This window comes from Cherax quadricarinatus, chromosome 33 (assembly GCF_038502225.1).
Source record: "Cherax quadricarinatus isolate ZL_2023a chromosome 33, ASM3850222v1, whole genome shotgun sequence".
Classification (NCBI taxonomy): Eukaryota; Metazoa; Arthropoda; class Malacostraca; order Decapoda; family Parastacidae; genus Cherax; species Cherax quadricarinatus.
In genome coordinates, this window is record NC_091324.1 from 973,365 (window position 1) to 997,149 (window position 23,785).

Consider the following 23,785-nt stretch of genomic DNA (forward strand, 5'->3'; position numbering starts at 1 on the left):
CCCTTTTCCTCCATCCTTTCCTAGGATGATCCCCTACCGTTCCTTTCCACTCCAGATTTATACACTCTCCAAGTCATTGAATTTTGCTCCATCCTCTCTAAATGACCAAACCACCTCAATAACCCCTCTTCAGCCCTCTGAATAGTACTTTTAGCAACTCCACATCTCCTAATTTCCACACTACGAATTTTCTGCATAATATTTACACCACACATTGCCTTTAGACATGACATCTCCACTGCCTCCAGCCTCCTCCTCAAAGCATTCATAACCAGTGCTTCACACCCATATAAGAGTGTTGGTACCACTATATTCTCATCATTTCCTTCTTTGCCTTCCTGGATAATGTTCGTTGTCTCCATAGATACCTCAGTGCACCACTCACTCTTTTTCCTTCATTAGTTCTGTGGTTTACCTCGTCCTTCATAAACCTATCCACTGACAAGTCAACTCCCAAGTATTTGAATACGTTCACTTCTTCCATACTCCCTCCAATGTGATATCCAGTTTTTCTTTACCTAACTCGTTTGATACCCTTATCACCTTATTCTTATCTATTTTCCCTTTCAACTTTCTTTACACTCCCTCCCAAACTCATCCATTAACCTCTTCACCCTTTCTTTAGAATCACCCAAAAGCACAGTATCATCAGTAAAAAGTAACTGTGACAACTCCCATTCTGTATTTGATTCCCCATAATTTAATCCCACCCCTCTCTCTAGCATCCTAGCATTTACTTATTTTACAACCCCATCTATAAATTTATTAAACAATCATGGTGACATTACACACCCATGTCTAAAGCCTACTTACTCTGGAAAGTAATCTCCCTCTCTCATATACAAAATAACCTGAGCCTCACTTCTTTCTTTCAACACACCATGGCAGGGTCCCCTCCCCCCCTCTCCCCCCCTCCAAAAAAGTCCTGAGCCTCACTATCCTCATAAAAACTCTTTACAGCATTTAGTAACTTACTACCCATTCCATACAATTGCAGCATCTACAACATTGCTTCACTATCCACCCTATATCATATGCCTTTTCTAAATCCATAAATGGAACAAAAACTTCCCTTCTGTTATCTAAATATTGTTCACTTATATACTTCAAACCCCTTCTCCTGTATAAATTACTAAATTTAAAAAGAGAAACTTTGTTTTTCTTTTTGGGCCACCCTGCCTCGGTGGGATACGGCCGGTTTATTGAAAGAAGAAGATTATATACTTCAATGTAAACATTTGGTCTACACATTCCCTACCCATTCTAAAGAATCCTTGTTCATCTGAGATCGTGCTTTCTGTCTTACCTCAAATTCTTTCAGTAATAACCCTACCATGCACTTTACCAGGTATACTCGGTAAACTTCTTTCTTTCTTTCAACACACTGGCCGTATCCCACCGAGGCGGGGTGGCCCAAAAGGAAAAACAGAAGCTTCTCCTTTTACATTTAGTAATATATACAGGAGAAGGGGTTACTAGACCCTTGCTCCCGGCATTTTAGTCGCCTCTTAAAACACGCATAGCTTACGGAGGAAGAATTCTGTTCCACTTCCCCATGGAGGTAAGAGGAAATAAACAAGAACAAGAACTAGAAAGAAAATAGAAGAAAACCCAGGGGTGTGTGTATATATACGCTTGTACATGTATGTGTAGTGTGACCTAAGTATAAATAGAAGTAGCAAGACTTGCCTGAAAATCTTGCATGTTTATGAGACAGAAAAAAGGACACCAGCAATCCTACCATCATGTAAAACAATTACAGGCTTTCGTTTTACACTCACTTGGCAGGACGGTAGTACCTCCCTGGGCAGTTGCTGTCTACCAACCTACTACCTAGAACTCAGTAAACTTATTCTCCTATAATTTTTACTATCTCTTTTGTCCCCCTTCCCTTTATGTAATGGAACTATACATGCTCTCTGCCAATCCCAAGGTACCTTCCCCTCTTTCATACATGTATTAAACAAAAGTACCAACTACTCCAAAATTATGTTCCCACCTGTTGTTAACATTTATATCATGATCCTGTCAATTCCAGCTGCTTTACCACCTTTTGTTCTACCTAATGCCTCAAGCACCTCCCCCACACTCACATCCAGTTCTTCTTCACTCCTAAAAGATGTTATACCTTCCTGGCCATGAAATTATTCCCTCCCTCTCTTCATCAACATTTAACAGTTAATCAAAGTATTCCTGCCATCTTCCCAATACCTCCAACTGTTCATCTCACTCCCCTATTCTGTTTTTATTTGTCAAATCCATTTGATCCCTAGGCTTTCTTAACTTGTTTATCTCCAGTTTTTTTTTTCTTATTCTCAGCAAAATTTGTTGACATCACCTCACCCACTCTATCATTTACGTACTCTCATTTTGCACTCCCTCACCTCTCTCTTACTCTCCATATACTCCACCGTTCTTATATCACTTATGCTTTGTAAAAAATTTTTAATGACATCATTCCACTATCACTCCTCTTTTCTCCAGCACCCACCCACCTTTAGCCACAAACTTCCGCCCTGCATTTTAACACTGCGTTTTTTAAATTATTCCACCCCTCTTCAACCCCCACACTACCTATACTCTCACTAGCCCACCTTTCTCCCAATAGTTGCTTATATTTCACCCTAACTCCCTCCTGCCTTAGTTTATAAACTTCCACCTCTCTCTTACTTGCTGTTACCATTTTCCTTTTGCTTCATCTACCTCTTACTCTCACTGTAGCTGCAACTATATAATGACTTGAGATATCTCTTGCCCTTCTATAAACATGCATGTCCTGAAATCTACCCATAATCTTTTTATTCACCAATACATACTCTACATAATCATATTATTATTATTGCTATTGTCCAATCAGTTTTTGAGATTTAACTCAGTGCAGTTTTTCGTCCCTTTCTTGTTTAATTTCTTAAGTTTAGTAGCTTATCTCGTAGCTTAGGTAATTTTGCTGTTTATAGTATTTTGTTGGCTTCAGTCTAGACTGTTAAATAGTTAGATTTTTACTGTTCTGGTATTTTATCTAATGATTTTTTCCAGTTTGTACAACATTGCTCATGCTTGTCAGTTACTTTTTTTATGATGAGTACAATGTTATTTTTTGTTTATCTCAGTTTATTTTCATGCAATGAAACGCTCAGAAAATTTCAGATGACATAGCTTAGTTGTTGTTCTTATTTTATTAAAACAGTAAATAGTGATTTCCCTGGTTTCGTTGTCTTATCATTATCCATTGGTTGGCAGGCAAGATGAATTGAATAATAAATAAATTGAATTTAGAATCTAGGAATAAGCACTCACATTTAATCATAAAAAACAGAGTAGGGGAGTTAGTAGATGGGGAGAGGGAGGTATTAGGTAGATGGCGAGAATATTTTGAGGAACTTTTAAATGTTGAGGAAGAAAGGGAGGCGGTAATTTCATGCACTGGCCAGGGAGGTATACCATCTTTTAGGAGTGAAGAAGAGCAGAATGTAAGTGTGGTGGAGGTACGTGAGGCATTACGTAGAATGAAAGGGGGTAAAGCAGCTGGAACTGATGGGATCATGACAGAAATGTTAAAAGCAGGGGGGGGATATAGTGTTGGAGTGGTTGGTACTTTTGTTTAATAAATGTATGAAAGAGGGGAAGGTACCTAGGGATTGGCAGAGAGCATGTATAATCCCTTTATATAAAGGGAAAGGGGACAAAAGAGATTGTAAAAATTATAGAGGAATAAGTTTACTGAGTATACCAGGAAAAGTATACGGTAGGGTTATAATTGAAAGAATTAGAGGTAAGACAGAATGTAGGATTGCAGATGAGCAGGGAGGCTTCAGAGTGGGTAGGGGATGTGTAGATCAAGTGTTTACATTGAAGCATATATGTGAACAGTATTTAGATATAGGTATGGAAGTTTTTATTGCATTTATGGATTTAGAAAAGGCATATGATAGAGTGGATAGAGGAGCAATGTGGCAGATGTTGCAAGTATATGGAATAGGTGGTAAGTTACTAAATGCTGTCAAGAGTTTTTATGAGGATAGTGAGGCTCAGGTTAGGGTGTGTAGAAGAGACGGAGAATACTTCCCGGTAAAAGTAGGTCTTAGACAGGGATGTGTAATGTCACCATGGTTGTTTAATATATTTATAGATGGGGTTGTAAAAGAAGTAAATGCTAGGGTGTTCGGGAGAGGGGTGGGATTAAATTATGGGGAATCAAATTCAAAATGGGAATTGACACAGTTACTTTTTGCTGATGATACTGTGCTTATGCGAGATTCTAAAGAAAAATTGCAAAGGTTAGTGGATGAGTTTGGGAATGTGAGTAAAGGTAGAAAGTTGAAAATGAACATAGAAAAGAGTAAGGTGATGAGGGTATCAAATGATTTAGATAAAGAAAAATTGGATATCAAATTGGGGAGGAGGAGTATGGAAGAAGTGAATGTTTTCAGATACTTGGGAGTTGATGTGTCGGCGGATGGATTTATGAAGGATGAGGTTAATCATAGAATTGATGAGGGAAAAAAGGTGAGTGGTGCGTTGAGGTATATGTGGAGTCAAAAAACGCTATCTATGGAGGCAAAGAAGGGAATGTATGAAAGTATAGTGGTACCAACACTCTTATGTGGATGTGAAGCTTGGGTGGTAAATGCAGCAGCGAGGAGACGGTTGGAGGCAGTGGAGATGTCCTGTCTAAGGGCAATGTGTGGTGTAAATATTATGCAGAAAATTCGGAGTGTGGAAATTAGGAAAAGGTGTGGAGTTAATAAAAGCATTAGTCAGAGGGCAGAAGAGGGGTTGTTGAGGTGGTTTGGTCATTTAGAGAGAATGGATCAAAGTAGAATGACATGGAAAGCATATAAATCTATAGGGGAAGGAAGGAGGGGTAGGGGTCGTCCTCGAAAGGGTTGGAGAGAAGGGGTAAAGGAGGTTTTGTGGGCGAGGGGCTTGGACTTCCAGCAAGCGTACGTGAGCGTGTTAGATAGGAGTGAATGGAGACAAATGATACTTGGGACCTGATGATCTGTTGGAGTGTGAGCAGGGTAATATTTAGTGAAGGGATTCAGGGAAACCGGTTATTTTCATATAGTCGGACTTGAGTCCTGGAAATGGGAAGTACAATGCCTGCACTTTAAAGGAGGGGTTTGGGATATTGGCAGTTTGGAGGGATATGTTGTGTATCTTTATATGTATATGCTTCTAAACTGTTGTATTCTGAGCACCTCTGCAAAAACAGTGATAATGTGTGAGTGTGGTGAAAGTGTTGAATGATGAAAGTATTTTCTTTTTGGGGATTTTCTTTCTTTTTTGGGTCACCCTGCCTCGGTGGGAGACTGCCGACTTGTTAAAAAAAAAAAAAAAATACCTGTAAAGTTTCTGGGCTCAAAAATGGCATCTTATTTCAAAAGATTGCAGTATATATTTGTTATATAATTTTTCTGGAATTCAGGTACAGACCATTGCGTGGAAACAAAGACGAGCTTCGTACCATTGTCGAGGACTTCATAGATCATCAAGACTATGAGAAAGCCTTCAAGCAACTTGTATCTGGAGATTGGATGCCTTGGACCTTTTTTATCACAAAAAATAAGGCACTTCAAGCCACCTTTAAAGTAAGAAATTTTTCAATTTTTCTGTGTAATATTTCTTCCCATAATTGCTGTATTGTGTGCTTTAAATTATATCTTGGCCTACAGTACAGTTTGGCACTAACTAAAATCATTAACCCTTTGAGTGTCTACACCCCCTTCTCGCAAACTTGCTCACAGTGTCGAAGAATTAAAAAAAAAAACAATTATCTTGTGAAATGATAAGAGAATCTTTTCCCAAAGATTATTAAACCAAAGGTTCAAAATTTGATGGGAAATCTTGTTGAATTACACTCTCTCGAATTTAGCGTCTTGGTAATATTTATGCATCGGCAATTTTGCCCACTTTGAGCCCTGTTTTAGCCCGATTCCTTTCCTCCACTCAACCAAACACATAGCTATTTTGCTAGAACTCCTTTTATTCTATTGATTGAGTACAAGAAACTGCCTATTAACCTATTTCAACTACCTAAAAAAATTGATCAGAAATTACTATTTTGGCCAATTTCACACAAAATTCAAGAAAGGTTAATTTCAAAACTGGGGCCAGAATAAACAATGCAGATACTCCTGGCACTAAAATAACATTTTCTCTGTTCATTAGTCATGTCTCCAGGCCCCACTTATATTACGCTTGTTTTTTATTTTGAATTTTTATTCACACAAAAAGTAGAAGATTTACTGTGATTCAGACTACTGCATAATTGTAATAATTGTATAAATAATATCAGCGCATTCGTGAATGCACATTAGACCCACCAGTTGACGTGTATTGGAAGTGTAACATGATTTGTTTACTCTTGAAAATTGTCAAAAATTGAACATTTCCGCTTTTTTGAGCTCAGTTTCAAACTACTTTTAGTTGGTGAACCATGCAAATCACCTCTGTTTCTGTAATATAGAGTAGGGCCCCACTTATGCACTAGGTTAGGTTTCAGGCTATCCCCAGAAAGCAGACATCGCCAGAAAGCAGAACTCCATTTTTTCCACTTATAAATGCATATAAATGCCAGATTAACAAGTTTACACTAACATATATTAGATTAGCAATAGAACTAGGCATTAAAAACAATAAAAAGTAAAATACACACTCAATATACTCATTACTTACCTCAAAATATTAATAGTCTTAATGTAGGGTGAGAGTTGAGTAATATTTATTGTAAGAAGTCAGGTGTGGTAGGTATGGTAGCCTTTCTGGCCACCCCACCCACACATAATGTACTTCGACATTTAAAGTGCCCTAGAGCTATAAAATGCATACACAGTGCACTCATTACTTTCCTTATAATATTTGTAGTCTTAATGTAGGGTGAGAGGTGAATAGCATTTGCTTGTAGAGAGACAGGCATGGGAGTTATGATAACCTGCCTGGCCACCCCACCCACTACGATATTTAAAGCGTCCTAGAGCGATAAAATGCATACAGGTCTCCCTCAACATTCGCGAGAGCTAGGGGATCACGAGCCTCGCGAATGTTGAAAAATCGCGAATGTGTGGTGCCTCAGTATATTGTAGGGAAATATAATACAATACTGCTTTCTTAACTTGTTGAACGATGAACAATCATAAAATACATGAAAACATCATAAAATATTGTACTAGATAAATGTTACGGTTTAATAACATGTGTGTTATTAAATATCACTGCCTCAACCACTGCGGTGCACTGCCTCGTATTTTTTGACGGTTTCTTCCTCCAATTCTATCGTGTGTCTCAGTTTCTTTACCAAAGGGCTGGCACTAGCAAGTTTCTTTGAGCCCATGGTTAATTATGTAACAGTTGCACTCAGTGTACAAACACCAAGCACAATGAATTATTGTGAAATGTTTGGAAGAGCACGGAGGCTAATGCTCACTCCAGCATAAACAAAGCCAAGCTGACTCACGATGCCTCCACCAATGCTTCAACCCTAGTATTTTTGTACAGTTTCCTTCTTCAGTTCTATCATATTATTATTATTAATAATAACATGTATTATTATTATATTAAACAACCATTATTTTTTAGTCTCCCTCTCTTCTACACACCCTAACCTGAGCCTCACTATCCTCATAAAAACTCTTTACAGCATTTAATAACTTACCACCTATTCCATATACTTGCAACATCTGCCACATTGCTCCTCTATCCACTCTATCATATGCCTTTTCTAAATCCATAAATGCAATAAAAACTTCCCTATCTTTATCTAAATACTGTTCACATATATGCTTCAATGTAAACACCTGATCTACACATCCCCTACCCACTCTAAAACCTCCTTGCTCATCCGCAATCCTACATTCTGTCTTACCTCTAATTCTTTCAATTATAACCCTACCGTACACTTTTCCTGGTATACTCAGTATTTTTTCAACAAGTCGGCCGTCTCCCACCGAGGCAGGGTGACCCAAAAAGAAAGAAAATCCCCAAAAAGAAAATACTTTCATCATCATTCAACACTTTCACCTCACCCACACATAATCACTGTTTTTGCAGAGATGCCCAGAATACAACAATTTAGAAGTACATGTAAATACATATAAAAATACACAATATATCCTTCCAAACTGCCAATATCTCAAACCCCTCCTTCAGAGTGCAGGCGTTGTACTTCCCATTTCCAGGACTCAAGTCCAGTTATATAAAATAACCGGTTTCCCTGAATCCCTTCACTAAATATTACCCTGCTCACACTCCAACAGCTCGTCAGGCCCCAAATACCATTAGCCTCCATTCACTCCTATCTAACACGCTCACGCACGCTTGCTGGAAGTCCAAACCCCTCGCCCACAACACCACCTTTACACCCTCCCTCCAACCTTTTCGAGGACAACCCCTACCCCGCCTTCCTTCTCCTACAGATTTATACACTCTCCATGTCATTCTACTTCGATCCATTCTCTCTAAATGACCAAACCACCTCAACAAACCCTCTTTAACCCTCTGACTAATACTTTTATTAACTCCACACCACCTAATTTCCACACTCCGAATTCTCTGCATAATTTTTACACAACACATTGCCCTTAGACAGGACATCTCTACTGCCTCCAACTGCCTCCTCGCTGCAGCATTTAGAACCCAAGCTTCACACCCATATAAGAGTGTTGGTACTACTGTACTTTCATACATTCCCTTCTCTGCCTCCATAGATAACATTTTTTTGCCTCCACATATACCTCAATGCACCACTCGCCTTTTTTCCTTCATTAATTCTATGATTAACCTCATACTTCATAAATCCATCCGCTGACACATCAACTCCCAAATATCTGAAAACATTCACTTCTTCCATACTCCTCCTCCCCAATTTGATATCCAATTTTTCTTTACCTAAATCATTTGATACTCTCGTCACCTTACTCTTTTCTATGTTCACTTTCAACTTTCTACCTTTACACACACACTCCCAAATTCATCCACTAACCTTTGCAATTTTTCTTTAGAATCTCCCATAAGCAAAAAGTAACTGTGTCACTTTCCATTTTGTATTTAATTCCCCATAATTTAATCCCACCCCTCTCCCGAACACCCTAGCATTTACTACTTTTACAACCCCATCTATAAATATACTAAACAACCATGGTGACATTACACATCCCTGTCTAAGACCTACTTTTACCGGGAAATAGTTTCCCTCTCTTCTACACACCCTAACCTGAGCCTCGCTATCCTCATAAAAACTCTTTACAGCATTTAGTAACTTGCCACCTATTCCATATACTTGGAACATCTGCCACATTGCTTCCCTATCCACTCTATCATATGCCTTTTCTAAATCCATAAATGCAATAAAAACTTCCCTACCTCTGTTTAAGTACTGCTCACATATATGCTTCAATGTAAACACTTGATTTACACATCCTCTACCCACTCTGAAACCTCCTTGCTCATCCGCAATCCTACATTCTGTCTTGTCTCTAATTTTTTCAATTATAACCCTACGGTACACTTTTCCTGGTATACTCAGTAAACTTCTTTCAACAAACCAGCCATATCCCACCGAGGCAGGGTGGCCCAAAAAGAAAAACAAAAGTTTCTCTTTTCAAATTTAGTAATTTATACAGGAGAAGGGGTTACTAGCCCCTTGCTCCCGGCATTTTAGTTGCTTCTTACAACATGCTTGGCTTACGGAGGAAGAATTCTGTTCCACTTCCCCATGGAGATAAGAGGAAATAAACAAGAACAAGAACTAGAAAGAAAATAGCAGAAAACCCAGAGGGGTGTGTATATATATGCTTGTACATGTATGTGTTGTGTGACCTAAGTGTAAGTAGAAGTAGCAAGACGTACATGAAATCTTGCATATTTATGAGACAGAAAAAAGACACCAGCAATCCTACCATCATGTAAAACAATTACAGGCTTTCGTTTTACAATCACTTGGCAGGACGGTAGTACCTCCCTGGGCGGTTGCTGTCTACCAACCTACTACCTACAACTCATTAAACTTATTCCTCTATAATTTTTACAATCTCTTTTGTCTCCCTTCCCTTTATATAAAGGGACTATACATGCTCTCTGCCAATCCCTAGGTACCTTCCCCTCTTTCATACATTTCTTTCTTTCTTTCAACACACCGGCCGTATCCCACCAAGGCAGGGTGGCCCAAAAAGAAAAACAAAAGTTTCTCTTAAATTTAGTAATTTATACGGGAGAAGGGGTTACTAGCCCCTTGCTCCCGGCATTTTAGCCTCCTCTTACAACACGCATGGCTTATGGAGGAAGAATTCTGTTCCACTTCCCCATGGAGATAAGAGGAAATAAACAAGAACAAGAACTAGAAAAAAATAGAAGAATACCTAGAGGGGTGTGTATATATATGCTTGTACATGTATGTGTAGTGTGACCTAAGTGCAAGTAGAAGTAGCAAGACATACCTGAAATCTTGCATGTTTATGAGACAGACAAAAGACACCAGCAATCCTACCATCATGTAAAACAATTACAGGTTTTCGTTGTACACTCACTTGGCAGGACGGTAGTACCTCTCTGGGCAGTTGCTGTTTACCAACCTACTACCTACAACTCGGTAAACTTATTCCTCTATAATTTTTACAATCTCTTTTGTCTCCCTTCCCTTTATATAAAGGGACTATACATGGTCTCTGCCAATCCCTAGGTACCTTCCCCTCTTTCATACATTTATTAAACAAAAATACCAACCACTCCAACACTATATCCCCCCCTGCTTTTAACATTTCTGTCATGATCCCATCAGTTCCAGCTGCTTTACCCCCTTTCATTCTACGTAATGCCTCATGCACCTCCCCCACACTCGCATCCTGTTCTTCTTCATTCCTACAAGATGGTATACCTCCCTGGCCAGTGCATGAAATTACCGCTTCCCTTTATTCGTCGACATTTAAAAGTTCCTCAGAATATTCTCGCCATCTACCCAAAACCTACATCTCCCCATCTACTAACTCCCCTACTCTGTTTTTAACTGATAAATATATTCGTTCTCTAGGCTTTCTTAATTTTTTTACTCATTCCAAATTTTTTTCTTCATTAAAATTTTTTGACAGTGCCTCTCCCACTCTATCATCTGCTCTCCTTTTGCACTCTCTCACCACTCTCTTCACCTTTCTTTTATTCTCCATATACTCTACTCTTCTTATAACACTTCTGCTTTGTAAAAACCTCTCATAAGCTGCCTTTTTCTCTTTTATCACACCCTTCACTTCATCATTCCACCAATCACTCCTCTTTCCTCCTGCACCCACCCTCCTATAACCACAAACTTCTGCCCCACATTCTAATACTGCATTTTTAAAACTATTCTAACCCTCTTCAACCCCCCCACTACTCATACTTGCACCAGCCCACCTTTCTGCCAATAGTTGCTTATATCTCACCCGAACCTCCTCCTCCCTTAGTTTATACACTTTCACCTCCCTCTTACTTGTTGCCATTTTCCTCTTATTTCATCTACCTCTTATTCTAACTGTAGCTACAACTAGATAATGATAAAATATATCAGTTGCCCCTCTATAAACGTGTGCATCCTGGAGCCTACCCATCAACCTTTTATCCGCCAATACATAATCTAACAAACTACTTTCATTACGAGCTACATTTATCCTCTTTTTCATAAAATATGTATTACTTATTACCAAACCCAATGAAAAGCAGGGGTGTCACTAGCACGTTAAGAGACCATACAATAAGTGTCAGGGGCCCGAGACTGTTCAGCTGCCTCCCAGCATACATAAGGGGGATTACCAACAGACCCCTGGCAGTCTTCAAGCTGGCACTGGACAAGCACCTAAAGTCGGTTCCTGACCAGCCGGGCTGTGGCTCGTACGTTGGTTTGCGTGCAGCCAGCAGCAACAGCCTGGTTGATCAGGCTCTGATCCACCAGGAGGCCTGGTCACACACCAGGCCGCGGGGGCGTTGACCCCCGGAACTCTCTCCAGGTAAACCTCTTTCTACACATAGCTCAATTAAAGGCTCCCCATTTTCATTTACCCCTGGCACCCCAAATTTACCTACTACTCCCTCCACAACATTTTTACCCAGTTTAGCATTAAAATCCCCAACCACAAGTACTCTCACACTTGGTTTAAAACTCCTCACACATTCACTCAACATTTCCTAAAATCTCTCTCTCTCCTCTATACTTCTCTCTTCCCCAGGTGCATATACGCTTACTATAACCCACTTTTCACATCCAACCTTCATTTTACTCCACATAATCCTTGAATTAATACATTTATAGTCCCTCTTTTCCTGCCATAGCTTATCCTTCAACATTATTGCTACTCCTTCTTTAGCTCTAACTCTATTAGAAACCTCTGACCTACTCCCATTTATTCCTCTCCACTGAAATTCACCCACCCCCTTCAGCTTTGTTTCACTTAAAGCCAGGACATCCAGCTTCTTCTCATTCATAACATCCACAATCATCTCTTTCTTATCATTCGCATAACATCCACGCACATTCAGACTTCCCACTTTGACAATTTTCTTATTCTTTTTAGTAATTATTACAGGAAAAGGGTTACTAGCCCATTGTTCCCGGCATTTTAGTTGACTTTTACAACACACATGGCTTACGGAGGAAAGATTCTTATTCCACTTCCCTATGGATGTAAAAGGAAAATAATTAGAACAAGAACTAAGATAAAAATCCAAGAAAACTCAGATGAGTGTGTATAAATAAACGTGTAGTGTGACCTAAGTGTAAGTAGAAGTAGCAAGACATACCTGTAATCTTGCGTATTTATGAGACAGACAAAAGACACCAGCAGTCCTACCATCATGTAAAACAATTACAGGCTTTCGTTTTACACTCACTTGGCAGAATGGTAGTACCTCCCTGGGTGGTTGCTGTCTACCAACCTACTACTTCTACTTTTCTTATTAATATGTATGTTATTAAATACCATTCCACCACTGCCTCCACCACTGCCTCCACCACTGCCTCTACCACTGCTTCAACCGCTGCCTCAACTGCTGCCTCAACCGCTGCCTCTATTGCTGCCTAAACCACTGCCTCAACCACTGCCTTAACTACTACCTCTACCACTGCCTCAGCCATTGCCTCCACTGCTGCTTCAACCACTGCCTCAACCACTTCTTCAACCACTGCTTCAACCACTGCTTCAACCATTGCCTCAACCATTGCCTCAACCACTGCCTCTACCACTGCCTCTACCACTGCCTCTACCACTGCCTCAACCACTGCCTCAACCACTGCTCCTACCACTGCCTATACCTCTGCCTCCACCACTGTAGTCGCACTGAATTTACAAGCACCAAACACAATGACTTATTGTGAAATGTTTGGAAGATCATGGAGGCTAATGCTCACTCCAGCATAAACAAGTATTGTTATTATCTTTTTTTTTTTTAACAAGTTGGCCATCTCCCACCGATGCAGGGTGACGCAAAAAAAAAAAGAAAATCCTCAAAAAGAAAATACTTTCATCATTCAACACTTTCACCTCCCACATGATCACTGTTTTTGCAGAGGTGCTCAGAAAAAAAAAATTACAACAATTTAGAAGCATATACATATAAAGATACACAGCATATCCCTCCAAACTGCCAATATCCCAAACCCCTCCTTTAGAGTGCAGGTATTGTACTTCCCATTTCCAGGACTCAAGTCCGGCTGTATAAAAATAACTGGTTTCCCTGAATCCCTTCACTAAATATTACCCTGCTCACATTCCAACAGATCGTCAGGTCCCAAATACCATTAGTCTCCATTCACTCCTATCTAACATGCTCACGCACGCGTGCTGGAAGTCTAAGCCCCTCGCCCGTAAAACCTCCTTTACCCCCTTCCTCCAACCTTTTTGAGGACGACCCCTACCCCGCCTTCCTTCCCCTACAGATTTATATGCTCTCCATGTCTTCTACTTTGATTCATTATCTCTAAATGACCAAACCACCTCTAACAACCCCTCTTCAGCCCTCTGACTAATACTTTTATTAACTTCACTCCTTCTCCTAATTTCCACACATCGAATTTTCTGCATAATATTTACACCACACATTGCCCTTAGACAGGACATCTCCACTGCCTCCAACTACCTCCTCGCTGCTGCATTCACAACCCAAGCTTCACACCCATATAAGAGTGTTGGTACTACTTTCATACATTCCCTTCTTTGCCTCCATAGATAACGTTTTTTGTCTCCACATATACCTCAACGCACCACTCACCTTTTTTCCCTCATCAGTTCTATGATTAACCTCATCCTTCATAAATCCATCCGCCGAGACGTCAACTCCCAAGTATCTGAAAATATTCACTTCTTCCATACTACTCCTCCCCAATTTGATATCTACCTCTTACTCTAACTGTAGCTACAACTAAATAATGATCTGATATATCAGTTGCCCCTCTATAAACGTGTACATCCTGGAGCCTACCCATCAACCTTTTATCCACCAATACATAATCTAACAAACTATACTTTCATTATGTGCTATTTCATACCTTGTATATTTATTTATCCTCTTCTTCATAAAATATGTATTACTTATTACCAAACCTCTTTCTACACATAGCTCAATTAAAGGCTCCTCATTTTCATTTACCCTTGGCACCCCAAATTTACATACTACTCCCTCCACAACATTTTTACCCAGTTTAGCATTAAAATCCCCAACCACAAGTACTCTCACACTTGGTTTAAAACTCCTCACACATTCACTCAACATTTCCTAAAATCTCTCTCTCTCCTCTATACTTCTCTCTTCCCCAGGTGCATATAAGCTTACTATAACCCACTTTTCACATCCAACCTTCATTTTACTCCACATAATCCTTGAATTAATACATTTATAGTCCCTCTTTTCCTGCCATAGCTTATCCTTCAACATTATTGCTACTCTTTCTTTAGCTCTAACTCTATTAGAAACCCCTGACCTACTCCCATTTATTCCTCTCCACTGAAATTCACCCACCCCCTTCAGCTTTGTTTCACTTAAAGCCAGGACATCCAGCTTCTTCTTATTCATAACATCCACAATCATCTCTTTCTTATCATTCGCATAACATCCACGCACATTCAGACTTCCCACTTTGACAATTTTCTTATTCTTTTTAGTAATCATTACAGGAAAAGAGTTACTAGCCCATTGTTCCCAGCATTTTAGTTGACTTTTACAACACACATGGCTTACGGAGGAAAGATTCTTGTTCCACTTCCCCATGGATATAAAAGGAAAATAATTAGAACAAGAACTAAGATAAAAATCCAAGAAAACTCAGATGAGTGTGTATAAATAAACGTGTAGTGTGACCTAAGTGTAAGTAGAAGTAGCAAGACGTACCTGTAATCTTGCGTATTTATGAGACAGACAAAAGACACCAGCAATCCTACCATCATGTAAAACAATTACAGGCTTTCGTTTCACACTCACTTGGCAGGATGGTTGTACCTCCCTGGGTGGTTGCTGTCTACCAACCTACTACAAAATACTGTCAGACACGTACAGTATGGGCAAAACTCATTTGTGACAGTAGGGTAATGTTTTACACCCTTTCATTGTCACAACCCCTGCTAACAAACTTGCTCCCAGGGTCGAAGAATTTAAAAAAAAAAATATTTTATGAAATAACAGAGAATCTTTTTCCAAAGGTAATGAAACCAAAAGTATGAAATTTGATGGAAAACTTACATAATCATGCTCTGACAAAGCAGTCTTGGTGATATTTATGCATCAGCAATTTCACCCACTTTAGCCAACTTCGTTGTTCGAATCGACCAAACTCATAGCTATTTCGCTAGCATTTTTTTCTATTCTCTTGAATGAGTACAGGAAACTGCTCATTTACTTATTTCAACTACCCAACAAAGTGATCAGAAATTGGTAATTTGGCTAATTTCACACTAAATTCAGCAATTCCCAATTTAAAAATAGGGTCCATAACAAACAATATAGACATTCCTGGCACTAAATAAACATTTCCTCTGCTCCTTAGTCACGTCTCCAGGCCCCTCTTATGTTACGCTTGCTTGTTATTTTTAATTTTTATTCAGACAAAAACTAGAATAATTACTTTTATGCAGACTACTTCATTACTGTAATAATTATATAATGTCAGTGCATTCCAAAATGCGTATTAGACTGACCAGTATGACTTGTGTACTCTAGAATATTGGCAAAAATCAAACATTTTGGCTGCTTGGAGCTCAGTTTCAAGCTACTTTCAGTCCTGAAACTAATAAAAATCATCTCTTTTTCTGTAATATGTCTTCATTCTATAAAATGAGACCAAGAAACCAAGAATAAAACCATAAAAATCATATGAAAATACACTGCAAAGTCACTGTTTTAAACCAAAAACAGTCACAGTTTTTTCTCATTATGCACTGTGTGCTGCAGGTTTTTATTATATGGTGCACACTTATTGCGTAGACCCATTCTTTCATATCTAGGCCCAGATTTACTGCTCACAGGGCTAATGCATTTCTAAAAATTGTCTTGTTTCTCAAGCATTGAGAACTCTAGGCTTACTTTCCCATAGACACCCATGTTTTGATCAGTTGCATTTCACAAAAAAAAAAAATAAATAAATAATTTTCTAATAAAATTAGAAGGAATGTTCAGAACTTGATTGAATCACAATTTTTTTTCCTTTCCTCTCTTTCTTGTCCTTACTGTCATTCCTTCTCTCCCACTCCCTTACCTTCTTTCTTCTCACATTTCCTCCTGTAGTGGAGAATGATAGTAGCAGCATCAGTGACTGTCACTGCACTTTATTCTCTCTTATATTTGCTGTCTGTCACAGTACTTTATGCTTTTTTACATTTGCTCTCTCTCATGTTGTGAGTTTCAAGTGCCTGTGAGAAGGTAGTGGTGAGGGGTTTTGCATGTGCAGATTGTATAGTAGGTAGTGAGGGTGGTGGAGTAAGGTGATCTGAGCCTCTGCATTTCAAACACTGACCACACACTAGACAACCACCTGCCACACCAGCCAATATACATAATTTTTAAATTTGTAGTTGCTCACCATTTTCTTCCAAGCAAACATTAACTCTCCACATATGCATAAAATGAACATAAGCAAATCATCAGTGAATTTGGTATAAACTGAGAATAAAAAGTATCTTTAATCCAGTTTTATTAAATGTTGTTGCAGTTGACTCTCAAGTAACATACTTCATGCATCATATTTTCACTAAAACACTGATCAAATTTTGGATGTGATTTGTGTGTAGATTTATGGCACTGCCACCAATCACACTGATGCTAGATCTGCTTTACTGCTAGTTGAACGGTAAACTTTCCACTAATATTAGTATTCCTATTTTTATTTTCTATTTCAGGAACATGTTTTTCGATATCTACGAGTGTTTGACAAAGACAGTGGATTTGTGGTTAAGGCGTGCTACCGGTACTCAATGGAAGGCTGTGTTGGAGCCAAAATATGTGCAACCAAGAAATGGTATGTAGCTAATTTGTGCTGTATATAATAATAGTTATAATAATCTTTCTTTCAACACACCGGCCGTATCCCACCGAGGTGGGGTGGCCCAAAAGGAAAAACGAAAGTTTCTCCTTTCAAATTTAGTAATATATACAGGAGAAGGGGTCACCAACCCCTTGCTCCCGGCATTTCAATCGCCTCTTACGACACGCATGGCTTATGGAGGAAGAATTCTGTTCCACTTCCCCATGGAGATTAGAGGAAATAAACAAGAACTAGAAAGAAAGTAGCAGAAAACCCAGAGGGGTGTGTATATATATATGCTTGTACATGTATGTGTAGTGTGACCTAAGTGTAAGTAGAAGTAGCAAAACGTACCTGAAATCTTGCATGTTTATGAGACAGACAAAAGACACCAGCAATCCTACCATCATGTAAAACAATTACAGGCTTTCGTTTCACACTCACTTGGCAGAACGGTAGTACCTCCCTGGGTGGTTGCTGTCTACCAACCTACTACCTAGGAGTTATAATAATAATAATAATAATAATTGAGGGTGAGAAAAGTAATATGATGGGATTCAGAGAAACCAGATGGGTGGACTAAAAGTTATAGAGGTGGGAAGTATGGTGCCTGCACTCTGAAGGAGGGGTGGGAGATGTTGCTGATTGGAAGGTTGTGTGAGTTGAGATGTCAGCACACTCCTGACAAAACAAGTGATTGAATGATGGTGAAAATGTTTCTTCTTTTTGGGTCTCCCTTCCTTGGTGGGAGACAGCTGGAGTGTTGAAAATTATATGATACAAACATCAGGCTCTGAGCCATAAATTAAGAGGAAACATGCAAATTAGTTTTGAGTGTTATTATGTGATGAAAGTGATGCTGTATGACCCTTATGGATTTGGTCCTTAATTATGATTATAATAATAATTTAGAAAGTGATGAATGAATTTGATGTCTTTTTCTGGATTATAAACAGTATCACACTTACATTTGTTGTGAGTTAAACTTTTGGTTAATTACAATTCTGTTGTGTACGATAGCACTGATTATTATTATTATTTTGTGATGTGAAACAATTTGAATTATATTGGTTACTTCTGTCCAATAGTTTCCTTTATCATCTGACATTTCAGTCTAGCTTGCACACTCAAGTTATGAAGAGATCTGTTTAAACATTGGCAGTACTGCCATTTTTTATGTCAGCTCAATGTGCCATTGTTCTTGAGTGCATACTACTTTTGTTAATATTTTTTTGTAGTAACATGTTATTAGAAGTATGTTTATTGGATTTGTATGAGGCATTGGGGATGTGACGTTAATTAGATCCTGGATATGTAATGGTGAATGATGCACAAGGTTCTGTGAGGGAAATCTACTTGTCACCTTAGGTAATTATCCAAACTAATTTTTTCATTTGCTTTCTTTTCTTGTTTTTTAGGGAAGTAGTTGAGGGGTGGCGTAGGGGGAGACTGAAGGTTAGTGGAAGGATAAAGTAAAAGAAGTGTGTCTGTGAATGACAGGAAATGTGGTATTTAATAGAAGAATGTTTAAACTGAGTGTGTCATAAGTAACCAGGTAGAACAATTTTTTTTTTCACAGTTCCTTGTCAGTTTAATTACTACAATAATGTGAAGGTTGTTAAAAGCTGTGAATAATTAGTATGGTGAGGTTTGCTAGCTTTAAGATTCCTGAATGGTCATAGCTATTAATTTGATTGGCTACAATTATCCTTGGAACAAAGTGGATAAAAAAGGGATACCTTTTCTTCCAGTGGTGATATTGCTTCTTTCACACACATCTCCATTTGGAGGTACAATAGAATCTTTGCTATGCACATATCCTTCCTGGACATATGTAGATAGCTGGTTTTGGTTGACAGGGTTAGGAAAGACCTCAGACTAAAATCATATGCCATAAAAAGGTAATAAATTTAATAATAATCTTTATTTCTAAAAAGTAAGTTCACAGTTGACACAGGATTTGACTCACATTTTTGTCATGTTTTATAGAAAGCCTCTCGTTTTGCAGAGCATTTCAGGGAGCCTTAAAGTTAACTTGTAACTAGTGGACAATTATTTAATTTTTTTTTTTTTATATACACATTGGCCATTTCCCACCGAGGCAGGGTGACCCAAAAAGAAAGAAAAATACTTTCATCATCATTCAACATTTTCACCAACATTCATACATAATCACTGTCTTTGCAGAGGCGCTCAGATACGACAGTTTAGAAGTCCCTCCAAACTGCCAATATCCCAAACCTCTCCTTTAAAGTGCAGGCATTGTACTTCCTATTTCGAGGACTCAAGTCCGGCTAGCCGGTTTCCCTGAATCCCTTAACAAAATATTACCCTGGTCACACTCCAACAGCTCGTCAGGTCCCAAAATCCATTTGTCTCCATTCATTTCTATCTAACACGCTAGTGCATGCTTGCTGGAAGTCCAAGCTCCTTGTCCACAAAGCCTCCTTTACCCCCTCCCTCCAACCTTTTCGAGGATGACCCCTACCCTGCCTTCCTTCCCCCTCAGATTTATATGCTCTCCAAGTCATTCTACAGGTCTCCCTCAACATTCGCGTTTTCAACTTTCACGGGCTTCACACATTTGCGAATTCCCAACTGCCAAATTCCCAGCCGCCAAATCATATTTAAGTTTCCTGCCACCTGCGAGTCCCTACTACCCTCCCTCCGACCCCCGCAACTGGCAGCCAGCCCTTCCACCAGTGTAGCGAGTGTTTTGTTTGTTCATTATTTGCTATTAAACTACAGTATAAATAATGTAAACCCATTCATGACTGCATATTGGAATGGCTTTTTGGACAGGTATTGGACGGTGACATCATGTGTTTACTCTTGAACACAGCAAAGAATCAAACATTTCTGCTACTGCTAATAATAATAATAGTAATAATAATAATAATAATAATAATAATAATAATAATAATAATAATAAATGCGATAGAATTGAAGAAGGAAATTGTACAAAAATGCGAGGGAGTGGTTGACACATCGTCAGAGTGGCTTTGTTTATGCTGGAGTGAGCATTAGTCTCCGTGCTCTTCCAAACATTTCACAATAATTCATTGTGTTTGGTGCTTGTAGATTGAGTGCAACTGGAGTGGTAGAGGCAGTGGTTGAGGAAGCGGTTGAGACAGTGGGCAAGGCAGCAGTTGAGGCAGTGGGTGAGACAGCGGGTGAGGCAGTGGGTGAGGCAGCAGTTGAGGCAGTGGGTGAGGCAGTGGGTGAGGCAGTGGGTGAGACAGCAGATGAGGCAGTGGTTGAGGCAGTGGTATTTAATTACATACATGTTAATAATAATAATAATAATAATAATAAATGTTAATAATATGTATTATTATTATTTATAACATGTTATTAAATACCACTGCCTCAACTGCTGCCTCCACCATTGCCCCAACTGCTGCCTTAACCCCTGTCTAAACCGCTGCCTCTACCAGCGCCTCAACCGCTGCCTCAACCACTGCCTCAACCGCTGCCTCAACCACTGCCTCACCCACTGCCTCACCCACTGCCTCACCCCCTGCCTCACCCCCTGCCTCAACCGCTTCCTCAACCACTGCCTCTACCACTCCAGTCGCACTCAATCTACAAGCACCAAACACAGTGAATTATTGTGAAATGTTTGGAAGAGCACGGAGACTAATGCTCACTCCAGTATAAACAAAGCCACATTGACGATGTGTCAACCACTCCCTCGTATTTTTGTACAGTTTCCTTCTTCAATTCTATCGCATTTATTATTATTATTATTATTATTATTATTATTATTATTATTATTATTATTATTATTACTTTTGTTATTATTAGCAATAGCAGAAATGTTTGATTCTTTGCTGTGTTCAAGAGTAAACACATGATGTCACTGTCCAATACCTGTCCAAATAGCCATTCCAATATGCAGTCATGAATGTGTTTACATTATTTATACTGTAGTTTAATAGCAAATAATGAACAAGCAAAACGTTCACCACACTGAGTGGTGGAAGGGCTGGCTGCCAGTTAAGGGGTCGGAGGGAGGGTAGTAGGGACTCGCAGTGGTTGAGGAAGTGGTGGAGGCACTGGTGGAGGCAGTGGTGGAGGCAGTGGTATTTAATAACCTCTAGTAACCTCTTCTCCTGTATATATTACTAAATGTAAAAGGATAAACTTTCGTTTTTCCTTTTGGGCCACCCCGCCTCGGTGGGATACGGCCGGTGTGTTGTGTTGAAAGAAATGTTATTAAACCATAACATGTATGTATTTAGTACAATTTACGAAGTTTTCATGTATTTTATGATTATTCATGGTTCAACAAGTTAAGGAAGCAGTATTGTATTATATTTCCCTACAGTATTTTGGGGCACCAAAAATTCACGATTTTTCAACATTCGCGAGGCTCTTGATCCCCTAACCCTCGCGAATGTTGAGGGAGACCTGTACTTTGTTCCATTCTTTCTAAATGACCAAACCACCTCAACAGCCCCTCTGCAGCCCTCTGACTAAAACTTTTAGTAACTCCACACCTCCTAATTTCCACATTCCGAATTCTCTGCATAACATTTACACCATTCATTGTCCTTAGACACGACATCTCCACTGCCTCCAGCTGCCTCCTCACCGCAGCATTTACAACCCAAGCTTCACACCCATATAAGAGTGTTGGTACCACTATACTTTCGTACATTCCCTTCTTTGCCTCCACAGATAACGTTTTTTGTCTCCACAGATACCTCAATGCACCACTCACCTTTTTTCGCTTATCAATTCTATGGTTAACCTTATCTTTCATAAACCCATCCGCTGACAAGTCAACTCCCAAATATCTGAAAACTTTCACTTTTTCTGTATTCCCTCTCTCCAGTGTGATAACCAATTTTTCTTTATCTAAATTGGTTGATACCCTCATCACTTTACTCTTATCTTTGTTCACTTTCAACCTTTGCACACCCTCTGAAACTCATCCACTAACTTTTGCAACTTTTCTTTAGAATCTCCCATAAGCACAGTATCATCAGCAAAAAGCAACTGTGTCAACTCCCAATTTGTATTTGATTTCCCATAATTTAATCCCACCCCTCTCCCCAACACCCTAGCATTTACTTATTTTTCAACCCCATCTATAAATATATTAAACAACCATGGTGACATTGCACATCCCTGTGAAGTAATCTCCCTCTCTCCTACACACCCTAACCTGAGCCTCACTATCCTCATAAAAACTCTACAGCATTTAGTAGCTTACTACCTATTCCATACACTTACAACATCTGCCATATTGCTCCCCTATTCACTCTATCATATGCCTTTTCTAAATCCCTACTTTTATCTAAATACTGTTCACATATATGCTTCAACAGTGTAAACACTTGATCTACACATCCCCTACTCACTCTAAAGCCTCCTTGCTCATCTACAATCCTACCCTCAGTCGTACCTCTAATTCTTTCAATAATAACCCTACTGTACACTTTACCTGGTGTACTCGGTAAACTTTTTTTTTTTTCAACACGTCGGTCGTCTCCCACCGAGTTAAGAGTGACCCAGAAAGAAAGAAAATCCCCAAAAAGAAAAATATTTCATCATGTTGCAGCGAGGAGAAGGCTGGAGGCAGTGGAGATGTCATGTCTGAGGGCAATGTGTGGTGTGAATATAATGCAGAGAATTCGTAGTTTGGAAGTTAGGAGGAGGTGCGGGATTACCAAAACTGTTGTCCAGAGGGCTGAGGAAGGGTTGTTGAGGTGGTTCGGACATGTAGAGAGAATGGAGCGAAACAGAATGACTTCAAGAGTGTATCAGTCTGTAGTGGAAGGAAGGCGGGGTAGGGGTCGGCCTAGGAAGGGTTGGAGGGAGGGGGTAAAGGAGGTTTTGTGTGCGAGGGGCTTGGACTTCCAGCAGGCATGCGTGAGCGTGTTTGATAGGAGTGAATGGAGACAAATGGTTTTTAATACTTGACGTGCTGTTGGAGTGTGAGCAAAGTAACATTTATGAAGGGATTCAGGGAAACCGGCAGGCCGGACTTGAGTCCTGGAGATGGGAAGTACAGTGCCTGCACTCTGAAGGAGGGGTGTTAATGTTGCAGTTTAAAAACTGTAGTGTAAAGCACCCTTCTGGCAAGACAGTGATGGAGTGAATGATGGTGAAAGTTTTTCTTTTTCGGGCCACCCTGCCTTGGTGGGAATCGGCCAGTGTGATAATAATAAAAAAAATTAACACTTTCACCTCATACATAATCACTGTCTTTGCAGAGGCACTCAGATACAACAGTTTAGAAGTCCCTCGAAACTGCCAATATCCCAAAACCCTCCTTTAAAGTGCAGGCATTGTACTTCCCATATC

At 39.5% G+C, this 23,785-nt stretch overlaps 1 protein-coding gene across 2 annotated transcripts in view; it reads left to right on the top strand.

The window, feature by feature from the left end:
• Hmt4-20 (Histone methyltransferase 4-20) overlaps nucleotides 1–23,785 on the top strand; it is a 110,503-nt gene that overhangs the window by 29,275 nt on the left and 57,443 nt on the right. For both annotated transcript variants that reach the window (XM_070090756.1, XM_070090757.1), the window contains exons 4-5: nucleotides 5,429–5,591; nucleotides 17,346–17,464. In XM_070090756.1, coding sequence (XP_069946857.1) covers nucleotides 5,429–5,591; nucleotides 17,346–17,464 — 282 coding nt within the window. The remainder of the gene's footprint in view (nucleotides 1–5,428; nucleotides 5,592–17,345; nucleotides 17,465–23,785) is intronic.